Below are 25,692 nucleotides of genomic sequence, written 5' to 3' on the forward strand. Positions count from 1 at the left end.
ATGGGCCGAAGCCGTTACAAGGTGTTCCTATTCTACTCTAGAGGCATCCTCAGCTTCGATCTCCAGCTCGGCCTCTAGGGCGGCTTCGATAGCTTCCTCAACGGCCCCTATCAGGTCGACCTCTGATAGGTCTACCGAACTCCGCTTCCAATGAAGTCAAATCCAGAGTTGGGTGGACCTCCCTCAAGTGATCTAACATTACTTAGGCATTCCACGAGGCCCAGAAGTTGGCAAAGTCATCGTACAATGGGTGCTATTCGAAATGATCGATGAAGTTCTGCACCGCTAACTCCCCCGCTGCCTTTACCTCGGCCTTCAGAGATTCGATCTCCTCAGCCTAGGCCGCTGCCCGTAGCCTCAGCTCTGCCTTCTCTTGGTTCAAGGCCTCCAAAGCCTCAATAGCGAGCCGATGGTGCTCATTGGCATGATCAATCCTCCTCGTCTTAGCAACCACCTGGCACTCCACTTCGTATAGCTCCTTCTTCAGCCTCTCCACCTCCTCATTGGCCCTCACCAGCCGGCCTTCCGCCTCTTGCTTTGCCTTCTCTACCTTCGAGGCCTTCTCTTGGGTAGCTTGCACCACATTCCCATTGTGCAGTGTCTCCTCCAGGCGCTTGGCCAGATCCTCCCTCTTAGCTTCGAGGTCCTTGACCAAGCCCTAAAGTTGAACACTTGTACTCAGAGCCTGAGCGATGCAAGCACTGTTAGCAGCAACCAGGTCCTCTGCGGTACAGGAGAAGGTGTGGTCTTTCCACTCCTCGATCCAATACTTGCTGTGGACCAGGGCTATGGCCGCCATCTCCGGAGGCAAGGCTTCCAACACCTCCCTCACTGACTCCTCTTTGTTGGTGCCCAGAAAGTCTACCTCATTTTCTAGGTGAGCCCTTTTTCTCCCCTGTTGTATCGGCATTTGTGCGACTGGAATGGCAATGATAGCGAGACCCATAGGGACAACAGTAGTCACAACAGGGGCCACCGGCCCCTCCCTTATGGCCACACCAGTAGGGATTATTGTCTGGCGGAGGACCGGGACAACCCTTGCCACTGTAGGCCGCTCCAACAAGCTAGTAGCCTTTTTTCCCTTCCTTTGGAGAGCTACCTCGACTCCTCCTCCTCTTTTTCTGCTGTGGGCTGGAGCTATTTGCTCGCAGCCACTAGGTCATCCGTTTGCTTTTTATAAGCAAAGAAAGAAGTCTTCAAGGCTCTTGCCTCGGCCATCATCCGCTGGATAGTTTTAAAGTCGGGCCTCACCGACTTCTTCTTTTTGAAATCATCTACAGCAAAACAAAATGGATTAACACAAGTACAATGAGTTAAAAAACACATTAAAATAGGTACACTCCGGATAGTTACCTTGGGAGGCCATCATTTCATGTGTAATGAAGAGAATTTCTTCCTAATAAGCTCGTTATAAGACCTCCTCTTCAGCAGAAGCTGATAAACGATACAGATTATGTCGAACTCCTGGCAGAAAGCTCGCATCGAGGAAGAGTAGTAAGAATAACAAATAGTTAATTTTCGAGCTGATGCGAAACACAAAAAATCACAAAGCTCAGTACTCACTAAGTGTAGAATACTTAGTGGGGACCGTAAGAGGCGCCAGGGGGTCCTCCTCCATTGTGTCTTATCTCCCTGAGGCCCAGCACCATGAGCTCTTCCATTCCTTGATTGAGCTCGGTAGATCGAGCACAAATGGAGTGCAGAAACCCCAAATGATCCACACCGTTGAATTCAAACGATGTCAATCTAGGCCGTTCATCACATCACAAATCTAGATCATTGAAATTAAACGCCAGATTTGATTAACGCCCAAGATTTTATGGTGTCCCTCACGCACGCTGATAAGTGTGTTTTTACACACTTATTTAGCTCACAAACATGACTTAAACATGGACAAAGTAGTTGAATTGTGACTCAATCTCATTAAATTCATGCAATGTAGGTGTTTCTATGGAAAAGATGGAATTCAGAATAAAAGAGCCGGAAAATGACCAAAACAGAACAAAGCGATAGTTCGAGGACCAAAGGTGCAAATATTGGAAAGTTGAGCTAAAGTGCAGAACTAGAATGAAAATATACCAAGTATGAGATTGAGGACGATACAAGATGATCGGAGGAAGAAAGAAATAACATTGGACTGAATTGAAGAAAAGTGAAAAATGAAGGACTAAATTGCAATTAATCAAAAGATGAGCCGAGCAAGTGATCAAGGAATTAATTGACCCAAACATCAATTAGGAGTCAATATTTGATAATGGAACAAAGGAAAGAAAGAAAATAGATCAAGAAAAGAGAAAACGGAGTTCAGGGACCAAAATAGCAAGGTTGTAAAGTTACAACCTTGCGGCCGCATGTAACTATACCATGCGGCCACACATGAGGAGGCAGGGATTTTGTTGAGTAGAAAATTGGAGCCATGCGGCCGCATGGCTTTAACATTCGAAGAAAAATCTGAACTTCCGTTTTTAATTGAAACTCTTTCGGGGCTCCGTGAGTATATGATATAAAAGCCAAAATTCATCAAAAATAGGGCAGAACGTCAAGGGAGAAGAAAAATATAACTTTTGGAGATAGGGAACACGAACTTGAAGCCGATTTCACAAGAATTCAAGCTGGTTTTCAAGGTTTTATTCAAGATTTCAAGAATTTTCATACGGATGCTATTCTTTCTATTTATTAATTTCGTTTTTCTGTAATCATGAATCTTCTAGGCTAGGTTTTCAATTACTAGGTGATCGATGAACCATTGTTTGTTGTTTTAATTCCATATTTCATGAATTTAATATAAAGACTCGTTTGAATAATTTGATTGGTATATATGCATTAATTTTCTTCCACAATTAGTGGCTAATGATTGTGTGAGTGTTGATGACTTGTTTCTTACATTCGAGAGAAGTGGAATAGGTTTGATAAGGTGTAAATCAACATAGGGTCCGATAGGGGATAGAGATATACCCCTATGCTTTATACAATTCTTTAATTGTTCACAAAACCACATGCATTCTTGTATAGTTGCATCATCCATAGAGATATAGGCTGGTGGTGTGTAAGAATAGGTTTAATATATATCGAGAGAATATATTGGATAGAATTAGGAACATTGAATTGACAAATTTCCATCGGGTCATTAATTTTATGAAATTAGAGTTTTTATAACTTCAATTGAGGATTCGTGATCCTAGTGACTTTAGTTTGATTCATTTCCATAAATTAGCAATTGAATTTGCATAATTTCATTTACTTGAGTGTTTGAGTCATTTAATTAAAGAAATTTCGAAATTAGGGTTTCTAATTGAGAAATTAGGGTTTTTAATTGAAATTAGGGCTTTTTGCATTTAGACCATATTATCACTCAATTAGATTTGGTTAAGGTTAGATTATATAGAATTGAACTACTCAATCTCTGAGGGACGATATTCAGACTTTTAAAAATCCACTTTATTACTTGTTACGAACCGTACACTTGCGATAGTTTTAAATCAAAAGAATTATTTCGCGAACACACGCATAAAACGCGTCACCTCGAACAAACAATAGCCGTCAGCAATAAGTAGCTGCATTAGCTCTTTTTCTGGGAACAGGAATCACATCCAACTGTCGCCTTGAAAATAGGCGACAGCTGTCACATCGATTAATGTCATAATAAGACACTTCAAATCTGAGATAATCCGTCTCAATTTGCCTCAGATGAATACACTCCTCAGCTTTACAAGCCTCGGTGCCACTGACACGGAGTCCCCTGTGGGTCACCACCTCGGTCGCACGTTTCCTCAGCTTCACAATGCCTTAGTCATCTCCCAACGCATCATCCCCTGTGGGTCACCACCTCAGTCGCACGTTTCCTCAGCTTCACAATGCCTTAGTCATCTCCCAACGCATCATCCCCTGTGGGTTAGCTCACAAGTGGCAGATGAGCTCTTCACCCAGCTTCAAAAGCTTCGGCGCCACTAATACAGAGTCCCCTGTGGGTCACCGACTCGATCACACATTTCCTCAGCTTCACAATGCCTTAGCCATCTCCCAACACGTCGTCCCCTGTGGATCAGCGCACTAGTAGCAGATGAGCTCTTCACCCAGCTTCAAAAGCTTTGACACCACTGATGCGGAGTCCCCTATGGGTCACCGCCTCGGTTGAACAACTCCTCAGCTTTACAAGGCGTTAGCCATCTTCCAATGCGTCGTCCCATGTGGGTCGGCGCACAATTGGCAGATGAGCTCTTCACACAACTTTACAAGCTTCAGCGCTACTGACGCGGAGTCCTCTGTGGGTCACCACCTCAGGACGACCTACCCACATCACCTCGGTTATCACTTCGCCTCAACCAACAAGTGTTCGGCACACCTAAACACTTTACTCTTTCACACCAGCATCTCATCAGAATCCACAGTACTTACTCTAAGGCCGGCATACACAGTTAGGAAAACTAGTCCACCCATGACATGAATATTCATGTCCGAACTTGGGGGGACCACTGTTACGCCCCTAACTAAGACACTTTGGTACTCAACCACTTGGACACAACATTCACCCCACTCTCCGAAGCGCCACATGTCCATCCGAAATAGTTCCGAAGTGATACCGATTCTTGACGACCTCATGACGCGTTACAAGGTGAAGAGTAGATCCAATGAAGCAACCGAAGTGTCCCTCAACGTCGAAATGTTGAAGGATCCGAGGTACTCCCTTAACAGATCCCTCCGTCGCCACTGTCAGAAAGATATCTGTCCGGATCTTGATGTGACGTCTCCATAGGTTTAGTTGATATGACATATTGACTTTATGTCAACTTAACCTAACTAATTGCCTGCCCACACTAGACGCGGCTGATTGACGCATATGAGCAGATGCCTCACACCGTCAGATGCATACACGTGTCCCACATCCAATGGTGCTCTACATCTATAAATACCCAAGATTTGACAAGAGACAGTCAATGAAACTCTTATAACTTAGCTCTCCGTACTAAGAAATATATATATTATCTTACCCACTCTCTTGCATAACGTGAGCACTGTTCCGATCACCCAACGCTGATTTGACCGTCGGAATGTATGCAGCCGCCGCCGCCACCTTTGATTCCGACCGTGTGCTTCTGACTGTGCATTGTTGTGCACAGAGAGGATTACGTGGAGTAGTTATTCGTTAACGACGTGGAGGGTCCAATTCTCGAGGTCAACAGTCATTGTAAAAATTTAAACAAAATGACATTTTTTAATTAATATTCATGATTGATAGTAAGTTAGAAATTGTGAAAATTATTCTAAAAAATATTAAAATATAATTTTAAAAGAAAAAATCGTCATTGTAGTAGTTTTAAACAACGATTTACGGATAACAATTTCGCAGATTATATCACAAAGCACATCAAAATCGATATGTTTTTACAATGTGATTTAAGAGAAGCATATAAGTTGATTTTTGTTAACGCACTGAAGTTAAGGTTTGAAGCATAGAAGACAAATCAAGAATGTTTCAAAGGTACTACCGGCCAGCCGGCCTTCTTCCAAATCATTGTAATGCATGATCTTTTGGATGTTAATTTTAGTCTTATTTACTTTGTTGGTAATGTGGAGGATAATATTGTAATTTCATCCTTATGAAAGTTAAGAATTAAAGAATCAATTTTGTTAAACAGTTTAAAGGATATATTGGATTCTTCTTGAGAGGAAGTTTGTCGGTCAGGGTTATGGTTAAATTTGATTAATTCTTGAATATTTGATCTCATCACTATAAATTATTTAATCTAGTAGTCATATCAAGTTCAATACAAAATAAATTGATAGAAAACTATAGCAATATAATTTTATTTTTCACTTTAATTTCTTTTATATCTTTATTAATTCTGAGATTTGTTCTCAGTTGTATTATATCCATATAAGAATTCCTTATTGAACTATTTTCATAAAAGAATTCTTTATTAATTAAGTTGGATTATAATTTGATAATTGCATGTTTAGTATGACCTTCACAACTTATAATTACATATCGAACATGCACTCAAGATATATAAATAAACAAGATGATATCAACTTTTTGGATTTTTAAAGATAGATTGACAATTTGAACAATATCAATTCTCTCATGAAATTTAACTTCTACTTATATTATACAGCACCATTCAAATATCAAAGAAAGGTAGAAGGATTTAATATGCGATTACAAAATTAATTTTAAATTATAAATATATGAAAATGAGTGGTGAATGGTACACGTGAATCCATTAGAACGTACTATTAAAAATGAAGTTTGATCATTTATATGTGATTTGTAAATTTTATCAATTGTTTGGCTTCTCCAAGTCTAAGAAAAAGTAAAAATTATTTTAAAAGCAAAAAATCAACTTTGAGTTAGACACTTACTTTTTATAATTTCATTATTTCCCATTTTCAAGAACTTTTAAATTATTATTAATGGGGGAGTTTGCATTCAAAGATAAATAAGCAAGTCTATGCCGGCCATTGATGCCAATGCTCGCAGAGACAAGGAGCTGCAAAAGCCATTTGCGTGCACCTTAACTAATCTTTTACATGTATACATATATCATAATTTCTTCATATTAATTTCACCACCAAATCGTGTATAATCAATTAATGGAGCTTCCTCCAAATATACTTCCGGATGAGGCCAATCCCAAGTGGATGAACAAAGGCGACAACGCATGGCAACTCACAGCGGCCACACTAGTCGGGCTACAGAGCATACCGGGACTGGTTATCATCTACGGCGGCATGGTGAAGAAGAAATGGGCAATCAATTCAGCATTAATGGCTTTCTACGCATTTGCAGTCGTTCTAATCTGTTGGGTCGGGTGGGGTTTTCGCATGTCATTCGGAGAACGACTAGTCGATTTTTGGGGAAAACCTGCGGTGGCTTTAGACCAGAAGTATCTTCTTGGACAGGCCTTTCTGGGTTACTTTCCAACAGCAACAATGGTGTTGTTTCAGTTTGTATTTGCTGCAATTACTCCTATTTTGATCGGGGGTGCACTTTTAGGGAGAATGAATTTTGTTGCATGGATGATTTTTGTTCCTCTTTGGCATACTTTTTCGTATACAATTGGCGCTTTTAGCATTTGGTGCCCGAATGGCTGGTTGGCAAAGCTTGGAGTCATTGATTTTGCTGGAGGATTTGTTATTCATCTCTCCTCTGGTGTAGCTGGATTCACTGCTGCTTATTGGGTAATTTAGTAACCTCTAATATTTTCGTTTATAGATACGTGGTACTCGACTAGATTAGACATGTACTATTACTATATACATCCACTTGATAAGGTTTGATTAGAAATGAGCTTTTACTCATAATGGACATGACACTTAAGCTTACAATTTTTAACAATTTAACGTAGAACATGTCTTGTCACGTCAATGGTCCAACCTACAAGTTTTAACAATTCAATGTTGAATTGTCAGAAATTGTAGGCCCACGTCAGCGGTAGGTAAGATAACTCCTACCCACCCATCACTTTTGAAGGTTTGATTTTTTTATTATCTTGTCCAATATTATCAGACTCTAGTGTAGCAAAAGCTTGTCTTCAATTCACAAAACTCGAAATGACAACAAGTTGATCATTGCTTGATCATAACGTAAAATCATGAATTAAGATGATGCAAGTATACATAAAAGAAATATAATTGGACCTGCATGAATTCATATATATAGGTGGGACCGAGAATTGACAAGGACAGAGAAAGATTCCCGCCGAACAACGTACTTATGATGCTGGCGGGTGCCGGCTTGCTGTGGATGGGGTGGACGGGGTTCAACGGTGGAGCACAGTACGCCGCCAGCACCGTTGCGTCCTTGGCAGCCCTCAACACACACGTGTGTGCTGCTACTAGCCTCCTAACTTGGTTGCTGCTTGACACCGTTGTTTTTGGCAAGCCTTCTGTAATTGGAGCTGTGCAGGGCATGATAACTGGTTTAGTTTGCATCACCCCAGGTGCAGGTATAGAAAGAACCGTATAATAAAAATGGTCACTAAGCTCCTATCTGGGAGCGATTTTTATTCCATTTTTAACAAATTTTCGACCGTTGCTGCTGCAATTATTGATTACCTTAGAAATAAATTACCAAAAATGCCCTTAAGAAGAATGAATTAAATATTAAAGGACACATAGGTCATTCTGCTTGGTTCAGTCAACAATTGCAGCTGATAAGAGACTGACATATACTATATAACGGTAAAAATTTTGCTACAAATTGGATAAAAAGCACTCCCAGACAGGGCTAAATTCCATGCGCGCGACTAACATATTCAGAAAATTTATTTGATTCAGGAGTTGTTCAGTGCTGGGCAGCCATTTTGATGGGTTTAATCTCTGGGAGCCTGCCTTGGTACACAATGATGATACTCCACAGCAAGTTCAATATTCTTAAACAAGTGGACGACACTTTTGCGGTTTTCCACAGCCACGCCATAGCCGGAAGTTTAGGCGGAATTCTCACCGGCTTTTTCGCAATGCCTAAACTCTGCAGATTGTTTTTCCAGGTACCAGATTGGGAAAAGTATATTGGGCTAGCTTATGGTCTCCAAACTGGTAGAACTTCAGCTGGGCTTAAACAAATGGGGATTCAACTTATAGGGATTGTTTTCATAGTGTGTCTTAATATAGTTACCACAAGCTTGATTTGTTTGTTCATAAAGTTGATAGTACCACTTAGGTTAAATGAAGAGGAATTGAGAATTGGTGATGATGCTGTGCATGGAGAAGAAGCATATGCTTTGTGGATCGATGGGGATAGATTTGAGAATGCCAAGAGTAATTCAATTTATGATGTTGATGAATACCCGTCGATCATGTCCAAGAATGCTAGTGAATTGCAAATGGTGTAATATACAGTACTGCATAATAAGCACGGTAATGTGAGGAATTAATGTGCGTACTTTTCTCTGTAGAGAAAGCATAAAAGTCGCGTTTGTGTATGTTTGTGTTAAAAGAACTTGGCCCCAATCTAGGAACTATGTAAGTAAATGGGAAATTTATGAATTGGAAAGATAATTAATTTTATAAATGAAATAAATATACGAACATCCTTGAACTTTAAAAACAAACATGCATGAATCTTAAAAGAAAGAGGATTCACGGCCAGCAAGAAATCGAAAAGATTGACAAACTTATACAAGCTTAGGAACTTAGAATTTATGGAAGATATTTCAGCATATTTTGGAGTTGATTATAATCAGTTTTGTTATGCCTCGTATTAAAGTCTTCACTGGAGGCCATGTGGAGGCACATACATCTTACGGTTGACAAGGTCAAAATAAAGAAAGGGAATAAGCTACCTTTTTGTGGAAGCACTATATCCATCCAAAGTCACTTGTCGAAGCATTTTCTCTTCTGGCTGGACCACTGTTGGTCCGAAGCTCTCTCCTTAAGTGGAAGTGCTTGTGACATTTAAAGCAGATCTGAAGAGTATCTATAAGAACGATTGATGTAATGTTTGTATTAATAAGTGTCAAAATTTCAGTTTAGAGTGTAGGGCAACCAGCCCCTTGTCAATGCATTCAATGTATAGCAAAGTGACGCGAGACTTCAACTAATGAGATGGAGTCACGTGATTTTGATCCAACGGCCACCATGTCGGCTTAAGCTCTATAATAGCATCTCTTTATAACATTTAGAAGGAAGAAAAAAATACATGCAAACTAATCATATATAAAACCACGAGTCCACTACTATACATGTTGGACCTTTGTAATTCCTTAAAGTTTGTTTGGAAGTGATTTTGAGAATTAGTTTTTTGACCGTTATGAAAAAAGTAGGGTCCACCTATGAGAAAAGAAGTCAAATATGACGGCTGAAATAGTGAAATAACGGTCAAAAAATCAATTTTTTGGAGGAAAAAATTGCTTTCAAACAGGCCCTTATATTTTTCTATGAAATTGTCTATAGTGGATTATTTCGTTTAAGATCAATCTGATCATATTATCGGTGCTTGAACGTTTTTGTTTTGTATCGTAGAGCATTTCCCACGTCCATTATCGCTGTGAGTCTCTAATTGTATCTTTAATCAGCATGTGCCGAAATTTGCTTGCGTGGACACAAGTGGATCCGACATCTGTTATTGATGTTTCCAATGCAAAAACAGGGTCAACAAATTTCAATGGAAATAAGTGATAAATAAGGAATGGTACTCGTGAATTTCACAAAATGTATGAATAAAAAATGATTCGACCAATTATAAACAATACCAAATATGTTGGTGCGTAAAATCTCAAAAAAATATTTAAGAGAAAATCATCATTAAATTTTTTTGAATTAAGTAGATTTATTCTAACAAAACAAGCCATGACAAATAGTATTCATGTTTAATTAAAATTTAAGGATGGCAAATTTTTTGATCCAGCCACACTTCAAATGCGATGGGTATTTCCCCGCTCGGCTGTGGAATCGAGCATATGGAGAACGTGCCCTCTCCATCCCATTTCATTTCATTTTTATTAAGGGTTTATTTGAGTGTAATATTTTGGAAAAATACATTTTCTAATAGTGATTTTTTCAACAAATGTGTGATTAAAAAGTAGGAAACCATTTTGAATTTTATATGAAAATGAACTTTTAAAACATGGCTCGAACATGATCTAAATTTAAACTGTATTTAATATTGGCGCCATTATACTTTCATTTTATTTTTTACATTGCTTAATTGTAGGGATTACATTTCATTGGCTCAATTCCAATAGAATTAGACTAGCAATTTTCCAAAAATGAAAAAATTGAAAGTTATCATGAAAACAAAACCACTTTTCATTGGCTCAGTTAAACTTTGATAAAGTAATGTTCGATAAAGTAATAACCTCGATTATATAATAATTTCTTTCGATCCCGAATTGGGCCAATGGACTAAAGTAATAACCTCGCTAAATGCATTAAGTAATAAAAAAAATTGAATCCTTAAGAACCCAATAAAAATATAAAGTAATAATTACTGGATTTCATTGAGAATAATATATATATATATATATATATATATATATTTGATTTTTTTTCTTCCCATCTAAACCAAAATGAACCTCATCCTTAACTTTTTGTAGAGCATACACAACTTTCGGAATATTTTGCTCGTATTGTAGTAAGTAGTTGCTTAAGGTGACTATTGCTTGAAATGTCTCTTTTGACGACACATTTGGGATAACGCTACTATCATCTGGTTCATGATCATTCTCATCATCATTACTGTTCATTACCGATTGAATAATTTTTTCGACTGTAGGTGATTCCATAACTGCATCATTCTCGCTATGATTGTTCAAAAGATGTTCAACATCCATCACATTTCTATAGTGTAAATTAGAGATGACATCATTTAATCCTTGGATACATTTATCTAATTCACCAACTTCTGGTTCGGGAATATTGTTTTCTTCTGACCGAATCTTGCAATGCCGAAAACAATTTGCAATTGTTGTTATTTTCACATCGAAATTCCAAGCCATGTTAGCAAAATTAATAGCATTCAAAATATTAATTTTTTCAGGATTTGGTGCTTCAACCTCAAGGCCTTGCAAGATGCTAGAATAAAAACGACGACGATAATGAGCTTTGAATGCTCGAATAATCCCAGCATCACATGGTTGAATCTTAGACGTTGTGTTAGGAGGTAAGAAAAATAACTCTATATTTCTCAAGCCTTCAACTACCTTTGGATGAGTTGGGCAATTGTCTACTATTAAAAGAACCTTCCTGTCATTCATTCTCTTATCAAGCCAACCAACAAAATTTTAAAAAAGCAAGCAAGTCATCCAAGCTTTCTTGTTGGATCGATCATGTTCACATTTTTAAAGCATTTAGGATTTGCATACTTACCAATAATCCAAAGTGGTACTTTGTCAGATCCATCACCATTGTAACAAACAACTACAGTAATTCTCTCCTTATCTTTTTTGCGTCCTTCAAGCTGCTTGGTAGCAAGTGAATGATCAGCTTCCAATCGGTAAAATAATCTAGTTTCATCCATATTGTAAATATCCTTCAACTGAAACTGGTCTAGTTTTAATCGTATTCCAGGTAAAGCATTTTCAATGTTCTACATGATAACTGAACCACTTTCACCAAAATGTCGGTAAGATTTGATTCCATATCTTGCCTTGAAACATTCTAATCATCCACTAGAAAAGCTGAATTCTGGATTAGTTTCACCATATATTTTTTGCAAAAGCTCTTTTGCTTTTCCTTGGATAATTTCTCCAGACATGTTTACTTTATCTTACCTTTGAAGAAACCACTCATACAAAACTTTCTCTAAATCAGGGTATTTTGTCGATTTGTGCCTTTTAACATCGCTATTTTTCATCTCATTTGACAAATATTCCTACGTCCTTTTGAGAGTGTTCGATATTGTTGATTGACTAATAGTCAAATCAAACTTTTGTTGCACCCATGCTTGCATATCTTTTTGGCTAATAGTTGGATTCTCTTTCTTATGCTCACATATTGCACTCCTCATTTTAATCATTAAAGTTGATTTTTTTACTCCTTTCAAATGATGAGAAGATATTGGAAGGGAAACAAAATATTGTATTTGCTTGGAATATGTCTTCCAAACATCTAGCTTTTATAGGTAAAGACTAAACATTTTCATTTGTTATGTACGTGAACTTAGTTTTTAGTGACATTAAGTTTCATTAAAACTTTTGAGTTTCTCTAGATTCAAATAATATTTTGATTAGTGTCTTTTGATTTTTTTTACCACATACAATGTACATATTTTATATTGAAAAGCTCTCTCTAAAATAATAAATATTTATTTATCGATAAATGAATAATTTATTCATTTATCGATAAATAAATAATCTCGCTAAATGAATATTTTTTTTGGTCCCGAGAGTATTACTTTATCGAGGTTTAACTGTAGTTCCTTTATAAATTGAAAATATTTGATGGTCCAAATTAGTATTATTAGAATTTGGTGGGTGAAAATATAATTTATGAAAATAAGGGCGACAAACAGCCACAAGGGTTTTGGATAATTGGATTTGCCCCTACCGTTAACCCAAAAAAACTGCAAAGAACACGGGGTGAAGAGAAAACGAAGGGGGCGACCAATTTGGACGCTGCAATCGTCCACAGTATTGGAAACTCTGTATCACCAGGTTGTTCTTTGTATTCGTCTTTCAATTTTTTTTTGTGCTGCTAAATAATCACCCATATTGAATTGCGTTATTTCGTGCCTTTGCTTTTGGGAATTTATAGAATCCAAAATTAGGACTTGTGGAGAATTAGTTGTCCAATTTTTAAAATTTTTTTCTTGGTTCGGTGATTTTAATTTTACTGTTCTGAGAACTGAATTTCTGGGTTTAGGATTAATGTTCTTCTGCATATTAGTAAAATTTATGAATAATCATATAGAAAGGACCGAGAACAGTGTGTAATCTTATCCCTGACCTCTCCATCCATTTTACTTCTTCTGTACGAGCTATGTTGGTTTTTATTCTAAACATCACGACACTGTCTTCTTGACCAATTTGCATCCTGTAGAGAATGGGAACTATTGCTTACTTCAAAGGTGCTATCATGCAGAGTCGTTTATGGGATATTTCATGATTAATACTTGTACACTTCTGGGGTCCAATACATTGCTTTGCGGTGCAGGTAACAAAATGTTTGAGGGATAGATGGCTTAGTTGTGAACATGTGACCATTAGTAGACAAGTTGGGTGAAGAATAAAGGTATCACAAAAACGAAGTTTAATTGTAGAAATATATTTCTATTAAACCATGGATCATTGATGAAATAAATACTGATGAAAAGAAAAATTGCTACATTAGGAAACGTTAAGGAGCCCATTTTAGAGCTTAAAATAATTTCATCTTTAATGGTTGTAGTTTCTTTTTCTCTAGACTTTCATTGCTGGTGTTATGTATTATTCTCCCATAGAAGGAGGAAACTCGACATTTAGTTTGAAGTGTTTTAAATATGGAATCTTTCGTTGGTCAGTGATGAACCTCGGTTTAGTCGAAAACTGTTGAATAATGACCGATTCACCCCCTTTGTTAGTAGAAGATAATTTTTCCTGTAATTTTGCATCTTTAACTGTGAGACTACATTAATTTTATCCTAAGAGAGATGCTTAGAAGGCTTTGGCATGTTTCTAAGGTTATATAGTCTGCCTCAGAGAGATTCATAAGCTGTTTCTCTTGCCTGATCTTTTATTCTTCTTTTCTAATTATATTCTTTCGAGCTGTACCACCATTTATTGCTGGACAGCCTTCAGCTTCTCATTTAAAAACATGAGAAACACCGGGGGGGGGGAAGAGAGAGAAGATGCAAACATGTATCCTCTGCAGCTCTTCCCTGCAATTCACTCCTGCCTGTCTATCATCTGCAGCTCTTCCCTTCCCACTGGCAGCTAGCTGCTTCCCCTCCTCCTTTGTTTCATCCTTCAGATTTGATTCCCTGGTTCCTGGTTCCACATTTCTTGCCCAGTGGGCATGGCTGCGGATGGGTGGGACAAAGAAAATAGGTGTTTTTTTCTTCTTTCTTCTTTTATCATTGTATATTTTTCTATTTTGATTTAAAATAAAGGTACAACTCTACTTTTAACGGTTAAATTGACAGCAACCACCTACTGTGGACCAATTACCACAAACTACAACAGTTGGAGACCAGCTTATTACGATGGGTTGGGAGCCTCTACTATTTTCACTCAAATTAAAGGACTTTACATTCTAAATGTGACTTTGGTCCACCAAATTCATAAATTTTCAATGACATTAAATGTAACCAAAACTTTTCATTTTTGAAGAAGGCAAAAACTTGCTTAGGCTAGGAGACATCAAGTAGTTTCCAACAAACTTAATTTTCCCCCATCATCCCTACCAAATTTTTTTTCCCTAGTGTATTTCCACAATATTTATCTAAACAATGTTAGGTTTGGGAGCATACTATTGCTTCCTATGCGTTTATAAAGCCAGGTTGCACAGGTCATATGGGACTGGGTGAATTGAGTGCTACTACTAACTGCTAGTGTGTGATTTGATATTAGTCAAGCTAAGTGAAGTTTAAATATGAATATGATATGAATAAAGAAGTCCATGATGCAGGTGCGGCAAAAATTTGCATCATGGAAGCTCAGCTTACAGATGCTGTAGCTGCCTATCCATGTGTTAGAGCCACCATTCACCTAGGATCAGAAAGATTCTTTGTTCAGGCAAACAATGGGGTTCTTTCTGAGCAATTGGTTTCAGTGAAGGAGCAGAGCATGGGCATACTGAAGGACTTCATAACGAAACATAATATTCCAACTGAAGTTCCTGATGAACCCGAAGAGGTCTCTTCAGAAGACGACAGTGAAATATCTGCAAAGCCTCCAATGAAGAAATCGAAGAATGGACAATAAAATGTTCTGTCATAGTAGGTACAAATCTAATTCGCAGCACATGTTTCAATAATTTTCTGTTGGGAGTATTAAAATTTACCTTGGATTTAATTGTTTCTCCTTATTAGCATGGAACTTCATTAGTGTTCTTTTTGCTATATAAGTTTACCCAATTGCTTATAATTAATTAGATAAACTTAGGAATGGGTTATGAAGGAATTCTTCTCAGTATGTTGTAGATGGGAAACAAAAAATAATAATTTTCACGTCAACCTTAATTAAGAATATAGTTGTGTGTAGTCGATCTCAAATATGGCATCGATAAATGTTATTGAGAGTAGATGACTCTGTGGATCAAAATGTTTAAGTTTATATCTAGCAAGTCTGATTGATGATAAAAACAGTCTACAATTTGATTTTAGCTCTTTTTGTCCTTCAAAAACAAGGATTGTATCCTTAACATAAAATCAGAAAATAAGGTAGGAGTCTTGAGATTAATGTTTTAGGAGAAATGTTTTGTTTTATTTTATATTTTAATATTTTGATACGAGTATGCAGAAAAAGATTATGACTATCTTACACATAAAAGTAAAACAAATAGTCATATATATCTTTAAGATGCGTACACTGTTTCTATGTCATATAGTTTTTAAATCGGGTAAAGTATTATGAATGTTTTTATTATTTTATACATTATGTGTATTATCCTTTTTATTCTTAACTTGAATTCTTATTGAATTGTATTTATATAAAGCCGAAGTGGATCATAATTTTCCCACATGTACATAAATTATATCAGTATATTTAAATTTAATATTTTTAAACATAGATTTATTGCATTAGAATTACATATAGAATGTAATAATTTTAAATGTAGAATTAAATTATACAGAAATTTCAAATTATTGTACAAAATATAGAATGCATACGATTGGCCGTTCTTTTGATATGATCAACAAGACACAAGAATTGAGCCATTGGCTTGTCTCTGATGGGGAAGAACGTTTAGGTTCTAGACAACACAAGTGGAATTCCTAAATGTTTAGACGAAGAACATGAACACTATATTGCCGCCAAGGCTTTGATACCACTTTTACACCATGAACTTCAATTGATGTCGCAAAATTAAAATACAAATTTGAAAATCAAAATATCAGCGCCAAAGGTATATCCGCAATTATTAGGGTTCGAAGTGATACATAGTACGCTTTGAAAAATTAGACTCAAATCTTCATCACGTACTACTACATTAATGGGACCACAAAAAGAACCAGAAGTTCTACTCAAGTCTTCTAAACACTCACCAAGAGTACTCACACAGTGAACGAAGAAACCCAAGCACACGATTATAGAGAGAAGGCAAGTGTGGAGAGATCGGTTTGAACACAATGTGCAATTAGAGCACAAGTGAGTGGTATAACCGTATAAGTACTCTTACTTTCCACAATAGATTAAGCGCATGTTTGAGCTTTATTTTTTGCTCAAAATATATTTTTAAATAGTATTTTGTTGAAAAACGTATGGTTAAAAAATAAAGAAATATTTTGGATTTGCATGTAATATTATTTTATTAAAAAATATTTGATTGAAATAAGAGAGATGTATTTTGGAAATAATGGGTAACAAACTAAGGCTGAATCTCACCCAATAACTGTAAGCTGATTGCAAAAGAGTCGATTGAGTGTGTAATTATAAGTAATTGTCTTTCTCCAAACAGAGCCTTGACTAGGGTTCAGTTCAAATTTGGGCTTTTTTTTATAATGGAATTTGCCACTCATTTTTATTTCTTCAATCATAGGCATTTGGTGTATGAAGTTTAACGGACTCCTGAATTTGATGACATTGCCCCCTGTAAGAGTGGCAATGACCAAACCGAATTGATTGGACCCGTAGATATTCGAGCTCGGCTCTTGTCCAAATTTTAGGATCAATTGGGCCCTTTCAATTATGGGCCTCACAAATCGAGTCCATTCAAGAGTCAAAACGAGTCAAGTAGAATGGAATCATCGACAAGTCGACTCGTCTTTTTAAAAATAAATAAACTTAGGAATTTGATATAATAAGTGGGGAAAATGAGCTGATTGTTTAAACTATCCCCACGAGTCCAAACGAGCTGACTCTTGGAAAAAAATGTAAGTTAGACTTGTTTCATGAACTGTCTCAAAATGAGGTCAAGTTGTTCACGGATCGAGTGAGGATAAATCAAACCAACAAGCATTCGATCCATTCATACTAATTTGGAAACACAACCCAACACGGTGCAAAAAAAATTTGATGATACTGTTTCGCGCGGGTAATCGCTAACAATTAAAAAGGGATCAGACGATTGTGTAAGGAACAAACCTCTTGAGACAAAGTCCCAAAAAGGGGTGTTTTATTGGCGATGACTTTACAATTGGAACTAAACAGAATGCCTCAAAGGGGCGCAAGCACACGAGTACTAAAAAGAAATATTTGAGTCTAAACTAAGAAATTGAAATTACATATTTTCTGTTTAAGAGTGTTTGATTCGTGGTCCTTTGCTCTATGTCTTTTTTTCCTTTTATATTCCCTTGATGATTTCTTCGTAATCAACCGCTTAGAAACTGCTTGATTGCTTTATAACTACCCACTTTTTTTATGATGGCTAACTTGTCGTGGAACTGTCGTCTCTAACTGCTGACACTACTCTTTGTCGTTCAACCATCTTCAACTGAATTCTTTGAATCGTAGAACGTGATAAGGTTACTCAATAACTGCTTCAATAACTGCACTTCTGGATAACCATAACATCTTATGTTTGCTAAGATCCTGGACAATTCGAAAGTTTGGGCAAGAACAGGGTCATAGCTCTAGGCGACTGTAAGGCACTTCATTCGCTTAGATCTTAGGCGTCTTGCAAGCTTGGACGATGATGTTACCGTGTTCGTGGGCTTCCACTGCATTCATTAATAACCCTATCTGGACCTTTATCCTGAATTGCCCAGTTAGGCTTCATTCTTTGGGCTATTTGATTTGGAAATTCCCCAATTGGGTTTCATTCCTTGGGCTATTCGATTTGGGCTGCACTTTTAGTGTGTCAACAATTACCCTCCAATATGGTAGAATTAATACCAATTATTAATTTTTGCCATATTTAATTTGTGTTTCCCAACAACATTTGAAATTCCCAAGAATTTTAATCATTATTTCCTTCCATAGCTTGAAAAAGTGCGACGCCACAAACCCTTATAAACCCCAAAGACACGCCATTTCGTTGTACCACTAAATCACGCCTCATTATTTCACGCTTCTTTATCGCAATACCACCACTGTTCATCTTCTTGCTTCTCTGCTACGTTTCTCAAGCAAACTTTAACAAAACTGTATTTCGTTCGCAATGGCTGCTCCACAAACCTAATCTGACGACTCTTTTAGCTTCGAAGATTTCCAGAAAATCCTCACTCAGCCATATGTAAATCCGAACTTCCTTGCACCAGTCAATGCCGAACTTAATGAGTTCTATCTGGGTCCTTCATGTAACAATGCCGAAGTCGTCGAACAAGTGGCGATGGGCCAGCTGTTCCCTTGTTTGTACTCAAGGCCCTCCATTCCTGAACTCTTTGCCGCTGAGGCCGATTCGCGAAAAAAGTATTCGCACTTGGCCTAAATCTGATATTGTTTTCCGTAGATGGCATGCTCGCCTTGTGGGCCATGGTCCTACCAAGGCAATTTTTGATCATGTTATGATTTCTGATTTATTAGAAATCTCTCTTCAACTCCCAATTTTTGACCCAGCACTTTTTCCTATTACTTTAAGTTTTTTGTCTTCTGAATATAATACTTTTATTTTCCCTCTTGGTCCCATGTCTATTACTTTAAGGGATATTGGGGCCCTGATAAATCTTCCAACTTTGGGCGACACCATTTTTCTTGGTATTTTGATTTCCGGTGTTGTCCCAAAATTTGACAAAAAACTCACCGAGTCCTATTCAAGCCTGCAAGGCTGTTATAATCACTCAAACGCTAAGCCTTCCCACTCTGAGCGTGTGGCCTTTCTTCAGATTTGGCTTTGTAAATATATTCTGTGTATGCCCAGTATGAAGCCTTCTATGAGCTATTTACCCATAGCGCACGAATTGGCGCGTGGTAGGCCTTTGAATTTGTGTTCCTTCTTTTTAGCTGCCCTCTATAGAGGCATGGCTTCTCTTCAATTTCAATTGAAGAATGGTGCATCTCCCACTGGCAGTAGGCCTTTTTGGTTCACTCAACTGTGGTTGAGAGCCTATTTTCCATCACTTGGTACTCTATCCATGTCCCTTCGTTCTGCTAGCTGCTATGGGCTAGCCATTGACCCATTTAGCCCTGTAAATATGTCCAGAAGGGACATTTTTTCATTCTTTTATACTTTAAATTCAATTCCTTCCTTCTTTCCCTTTCCTGCTCATTTAACTCCAGATTATGTACAACCTCCATCCACCCTGGACAGTACGAGCGCCTCTCTGCTCGTTTGGGTTCAGTTTTTGACTGGGAGGGAGTTGTTCCATGATATTTTAACTGGAACCAATGCCAAAGCTGGGGTTGAAATATCTGCTCCCCAATTTTTTGCTCACCAACTTGGTTTTGGCCAAACTTGGCCTGTTCCCCCTTGTTATTCAAAAAATTTGATAGACCGCTTTCACACCATTAATAAGGCAGAGGCACAAGCTATAGATGCTCGCAATATTCTTTTGACGAGTAACTTTTCATTAGCCCCTTTCAATCCTAGCCGTGCCGTTCATCCCCTTTTTGAACAACTCTGGTCATCAGTGAAGCGCAGATTGTTTGCAACTGATACCAATCGTGCTTTCCATTCACTGGATCAGCCAAACATTCCTTCCGCTTCTCCTATTTTGGTCACCCCTGTGTCCATTAGGAATCCTTCCTCCCCTGCTCGTGCTAAACAATCTGTTCGTCCCTTTTCTTCTCTACTTGCCAAACCTATGCAACTAAGAGTGCCCCAAGCCGCAAACGGCCAGTTTCAGCATCTCCCATTTTGGAGGATGATGATGATGATGATGACACTCCTCTCATATTCAGGAGAAGGGTAATTGAATTCTGTTTACTCACAAGCATACCTTTCTATGTACTAATGGTTTTCTTGAATTTCTCAGAAAAATTCAGCCTCTCCTTTGAAGGCTTTGGTGTTGGCAGCTCCTGCTCCATCATCCTCTGCTAGAGCTGCTTCGTCCAAACCAGCTGATGAAGGGACTACGCTTAAAGAGAAACCTTTAGTCCCGGAACCTTCATCACAACCAATGGACGAGCCACCTTCTTTCCAGGGCGCCGACCCTCCAAACGTCGAACCAGAAGGTAATACATTTTTTGATGTTTTACTTTTGCTTGTGCTATTGGTTTCTGATTTGTTTTTTCTTTAATCATGCAGAGGCTCCCATGGGTCTGCCCATTGTGGCAGAGTCTTCTCGCCCAGACAAGGGAAAGTCTCCACAAGTGGTGGGGCCAACTGGCGATATGCCACCTCCCAAGATTGCTGATGAGGTAACCTTTTGCTTCACTTTTATTTTCACTTTGTTTATTGTAGTGAAAACCTTCAATGTTGGCATTTTTCTTTGCAGGATGCTGATGAGATTGTGCGTTCCATCCAAAACTTGTTCACTTCTTGGGGGCAAGTCAAGACGTCTCGCCCTACTTCAACCGGTCGTCCTTCTGCTTCTTCAGAGGAAGCTATGAAGTTTCTCAAGCAGTCGATATTTGAGTATGTATCTTTTATGGACATGGACATCGGTCAGGCTAGTGCTGCCAAACATGAGGATAAGCTTGAGCATTTGAGTGCGAAGTTGGCGCAAGCACTGACACTTCCGTTGCTCAATATTTCTGCTGATTTTAAAGCGACGTTGAAAGTTGTCCACTCTGACATCCTCTCTTTGCTGGCCAAAAATGTTGAACGGAAGGCCAAGAGTACTTAATATCTTTGCGCTGCATCTGAAAGAGAGTCTTTGCTTCTGGAGATCAACAAAGCTGAGGACAAATTGAAAGAAATCTCTTCCGAAGTTATGATTGAAGACTCTTTGATGACCAGTTTGGCTGCACAGATGAAGGAGCTTCAAGCAAGGATGGATGACTGCAAGGCGAGAATGGCTGCTAAAAAGCGTAATGCTTCCCAAGGAATTGAGCGAACCAAGTCTTTGGTCGAGCAGTACAAGAAGCTGGAGATTGATGATGATTTTGTAGCTGAATTGAATGTCACTTCTTCTCAGCAGAGCGAGGATTGGGGGAGATTTAGGAAAAGAATTCGTTCGGTCTGGGGCGAATTTTAATTAAGACATCTAATGCCTTAACTTTTCTTTCTGTAACTTCGTATTAACTTTCCTCTTGTAACCTCATACTGATAGCCATTGCCAATTTTGAATGTAACAGCAGCCATTGTCATTAATGAACTACTAATTTGTCTTCTTGTGTATTTATTGACGTTTGTCGTTAATCGTCAATCCTCCAAGCATTTAATTGCTTTATACTAAGATCCATGTACATCTTCTCTTGGTATTTCTATCTCTTTTCCCAAGACTTTGGGCCACTTGATTCCAATTATTAGGCACGAACGTGGCCGTTCATATTCCGTCTCTTCACCTTCACGTCCCTATAAATGCACGCATATTTCGCACTTTTTATTTTCATTTCCATTCTTTTCTTCAAAAACTAATTTACTGCCATCATTTGGCATTTCAACGATTGATCCAAAATTTTCGTCTTCCATAGAAATGGACCATTTTATCCGCCCGTCTTGCTATCTATTTTGATGTCACTTTTGGTATGGGAGATATAGGAAATATTCTTTGGCCAGCAAAGTTTTTCTCATCGTCTCCATATTCTTTACAAGGAGTTCAATGATGGAAGACAATTTTTGAGGATGCCTGCAAGCCACCTTGCTTGCTGAGAGTGTTTCTCAGTCTCCTTGCCCGTTATTGCAGCAATGCGATTAGGTAGGCAATGTGAGGGTGCTTTTCTTCCCTTTTGCTTGCTGAGAGTGCTTCTCGGCCTCTCTGCTTGCCTTTGCAGCAGTGCGATCAGGATGGCAATCAAGGTCAGTTCACCCTTTTACTTGGCAATCGATCGAGAGATTAGTTTGCTCTCAATTGTAGCTTATAGAGCATTTAGTATTGCAACTTTGTAATGAATAAAGGAATTTATTTGAACGTATTTCGCTCTGACCCTTTTTTATCTACGATCGTTCAACGCGATTTGATTACGCTTTTATTTGTTCACTTTCCCATAAGGAAGGAATATATTTTTTAAATATTTGCCATTAATGAATCTCATGTGCTTCGTGCCATCTAAATCTTCCAAATGATAGGCTCCATTAGGCAACACACTATTTACTTTATATGGTCCTTCCCAATTGGGCGACCACTTGCCATACTTTGGATCCTTGCTATCCAAAGGGAGTATTGTTTTTCAAACTAATTAGCCCAGGCTGAATGACTTGGCTATAACTTTTTTATTATAAAACTTAGCCATCCTTCGTTTTTGAACTTGCAATCTATCTAGGACGTCCAACTTTAATTCGTCCAACTCCAATAAGTTTTGAACTAGTGATTCGGTATATTCATCATCACTTAACTTATGTTGCAAACACACTCTGATCGATTGCACGTTGATTTCTATAGGCAAAACGACCTCCTATCCATAAGTAAGTTGGAAAGGAGTAATTTTGGTACTTGACCGAGGCGACGTCCTATAAGCCCATAAGGCCTTGTTTAGACATTCGTGCCAATTTCTGACATTTTCATCTATCATTTTTCTTATGATATTTTTTAGAGTTTTATTAGAAGATTCTACTTGTCCGTTGGATTGAGCGTAATATGGTGTTGAGTTTACTAATTTAACTCCAAACTCACTCAAGAATTTATTCACTTGATCTCCATTTAAAGAAGTTTCGTGATCTAGAATCAAAATTTGTGAAATTCCAAATCTATAAATAATATGATCACGGATAAATTCTATGACACTCTTTTGGGTGATCTTCTTTAAAGGTATCGCTTCTACCCACTTAGTGAAAAATCAGTTGCAACTATAATAAAGGGATGTTGTTTGGACGATGGGAGATAAATCTTTCCTATCAGGTCTATCACCCAACCCTTGAACGGCCAGGGTTTGATAATGGGTGTCATTTCTCTTGCTGGTGCCCTTTGTATTGGACCATGCTTTTGGCATATTCGACAACTCTTCGCATATTGAACACATGATTCTCCCATCTTGGGCCAAAAATATCCGTTCCTAATAATCAACCTTCTCATTCTTTGGCCAACTTGATGAGCTCCACATATCCCTTCATGCACTTCAGTCATGATCGTCCTGGCTTCTTGCAAACTTACACATTTTAGTAATATACCATCAGAGCGTTTCTTAAACAACTCTTCATCTATCAGTGTATAGTTTAGCAAACGCAACTTCATTTTTTTACTATTTCCTTTATTAGGTTCTTTAAGGAACCTTTTAATCTCTGCCCTCCAAGCTATTGCATCTCCATCTTGTATGCAATGAATTTCAATCGTTCTCGCCCTTCTTTGGACCACGGGCAATATTGTTCCATACTCATAAGTAGACTTTCAATTTAAAAGCTTTGAGTACCCTGAGGCTATCTGGGTCAACTCATTTGCCATGTCATTATATATACTATTAACGCATTGAAGCTCTACTTGGTCGAATTCTTCCAACAACTCTTGGGCGATTTCATATTGACTTATAATGGAATCACTTTGACATTTAAAATCACCAATCAATTGGTGAATTACCAATTGAGAATCGCCTCTAACGATCACATTCTTTACCCCCATAACTATCATTAATTCTAGGCCCATGATTAAGGCTTCATATTCGGCTTAATTGTTGGTGTACATCCTATCCAAAGTGAATGCGAACTTGTAACAAATCCCTAAAAGATTTATCAATGCTATTCCTACTCCTGCACCTTTAGAGATTTTTGACTCATTGAAATATAAAACCCAAGGTTTTAATTCGAATGAATTGATTTCTAAATCAATTTCTTCAGGCATGTCAAGGCATGGATGATCGGCCAGAAAGTTAGCCAAAGCCTGATTTTTGATTGTCTTTTGGGATATGTATTGTATTTCGAGTTCCGATAATGCTAATGTCCAAAGGCCTACCCTTTGGTGCAAAATAGGGCGAGAGAACATATACTTAACCAAATTTACTCTGGAAATCAAATAAACGGTTACGGGCCGTAAATAAGCCCTTAATTTTGTACATGTGAAATACAATGCAAGACATAATTTTTCAATGGCAGAATAATTAAATTCACATTTTGTTAACCGTCTACTCAAGTAGTAAATCGCCATTTCTTCACCAAATTGGTCTTCTTGCGCGACCATTCCAGCTATTGATTCTTTTTCAGCCGATAAATACACTTTCATTGACCGTCCTTGGATTGATGACACCAACACTCGTGGACCTGATAAATATGTCTTTAGGCTTTCAAAAGCATTTTGATGCTCTTCTTTTCAGACGAATTCGTCCTGATTTTTTAACTTTAAAAGCGATGAAAAAGTTTTAGTTCGCCCTGCACAGTTAGAAATAAAGCGTCTTAAAAAGTTTACTTGGCCTAGAAACCTTTGCAATTCTTTTTTGTTGGTAGGTGGTTTGGCCTCTAAAATGACCTTCGCTTTATTTTTATCAAGTTCAATCCCCCTTTTGTGTACTAAGAAATCAAGGAAGTTTCCTGCATTAATACCAAATGCACATTTCAAGGGATTCAATTTTAGTTTATATTACTTCATTCGCTCAAATGAATATCTCAATTGTTCAAAATGGTCTTCTTCTTTAATGGATTTGACCACTATATCATCTACATACACCTCAACAAACTTGCCTATCATATCATGAAAAATCAGGTTCATTGTCCTTTGATAAGTTGCTCTTGCATTTTTCAGGCGGAAAGACATAACTGCCCATTCAAAACATCCTAGAGACCCAGGGCATCTAAAGGCAGTTTTGTGTATATCTTCCTCAACTATATAAATTTGATTGTATCCTGAATACCCATCTATGAAGGAATACATTACGTGTTCGGCAGTTGAGTCTACTAAAGAGTCTACCGTGGGCATTGGATATTCATCTTTGGGTGTGGCTATGTTTAAATTCCTAAAATCTATGCACACCCTTAATTTACCATTCTTTTTTAGTACTGACACGATATTGGACAACCATTCGACATACCTGGCTGTTCTAATAAAGCCTGCTTTTAATAATCGCTCTATCTCTTTCTTAATCTCAGGGAGTACATTAGGAGCAAAACGCCTAGGAGGTTGCCTATGAGGTTTAAAATTTGGCTTGGTTGGTAATCTATGTTCCACCAAATCTCTATCTAAATCAGGCATATGTTCATATTCCTAAGCAA

The 25,692-nt window shown here is 37.8% G+C and overlaps 2 protein-coding genes and 1 pseudogene across 2 annotated transcripts; 2 read left to right on the top strand and 1 right to left on the bottom strand.

Annotated features, from left to right (window-relative positions):
- Positions 1-6,591: 6,591 nt before the first annotated feature.
- On the top strand, positions 6,592-8,834 carry LOC111391366 (ammonium transporter 3 member 1-like). Its single transcript, XM_023016567.1, has 3 exons — positions 6,592-7,179; positions 7,661-7,946; positions 8,278-8,834. The coding sequence occupies exons 1-3, from the start codon at positions 6,592-6,594 to the stop codon at positions 8,832-8,834; spliced, it is 1,431 nt and encodes a 476-aa protein (XP_022872335.1).
- Positions 8,835-10,871: 2,037 nt separating this feature from the next.
- Positions 10,872-12,196, bottom strand: LOC111377577 (annotated as a pseudogene).
- A 719-nt stretch (positions 12,197-12,915) lies between these two features.
- On the top strand, positions 12,916-15,503 carry LOC111383702. The gene is made up of 2 exons (XM_023007838.1): positions 12,916-13,094; positions 15,046-15,503. Exon 2 carries the CDS (start codon positions 15,066-15,068, stop codon positions 15,339-15,341), a length of 276 nt encoding a protein of 91 aa, XP_022863606.1. The 5' UTR covers positions 12,916-13,094; positions 15,046-15,065; the 3' UTR covers positions 15,342-15,503.
- Positions 15,504-25,692: the final 10,189 nt, after the last annotated feature.

This window comes from Olea europaea, chromosome 3, assembly GCF_002742605.1.
Source record: "Olea europaea var. sylvestris chromosome 3, O_europaea_v1, whole genome shotgun sequence".
NCBI classification, from domain to species: Eukaryota; Viridiplantae; Streptophyta; class Magnoliopsida; order Lamiales; family Oleaceae; genus Olea; species Olea europaea.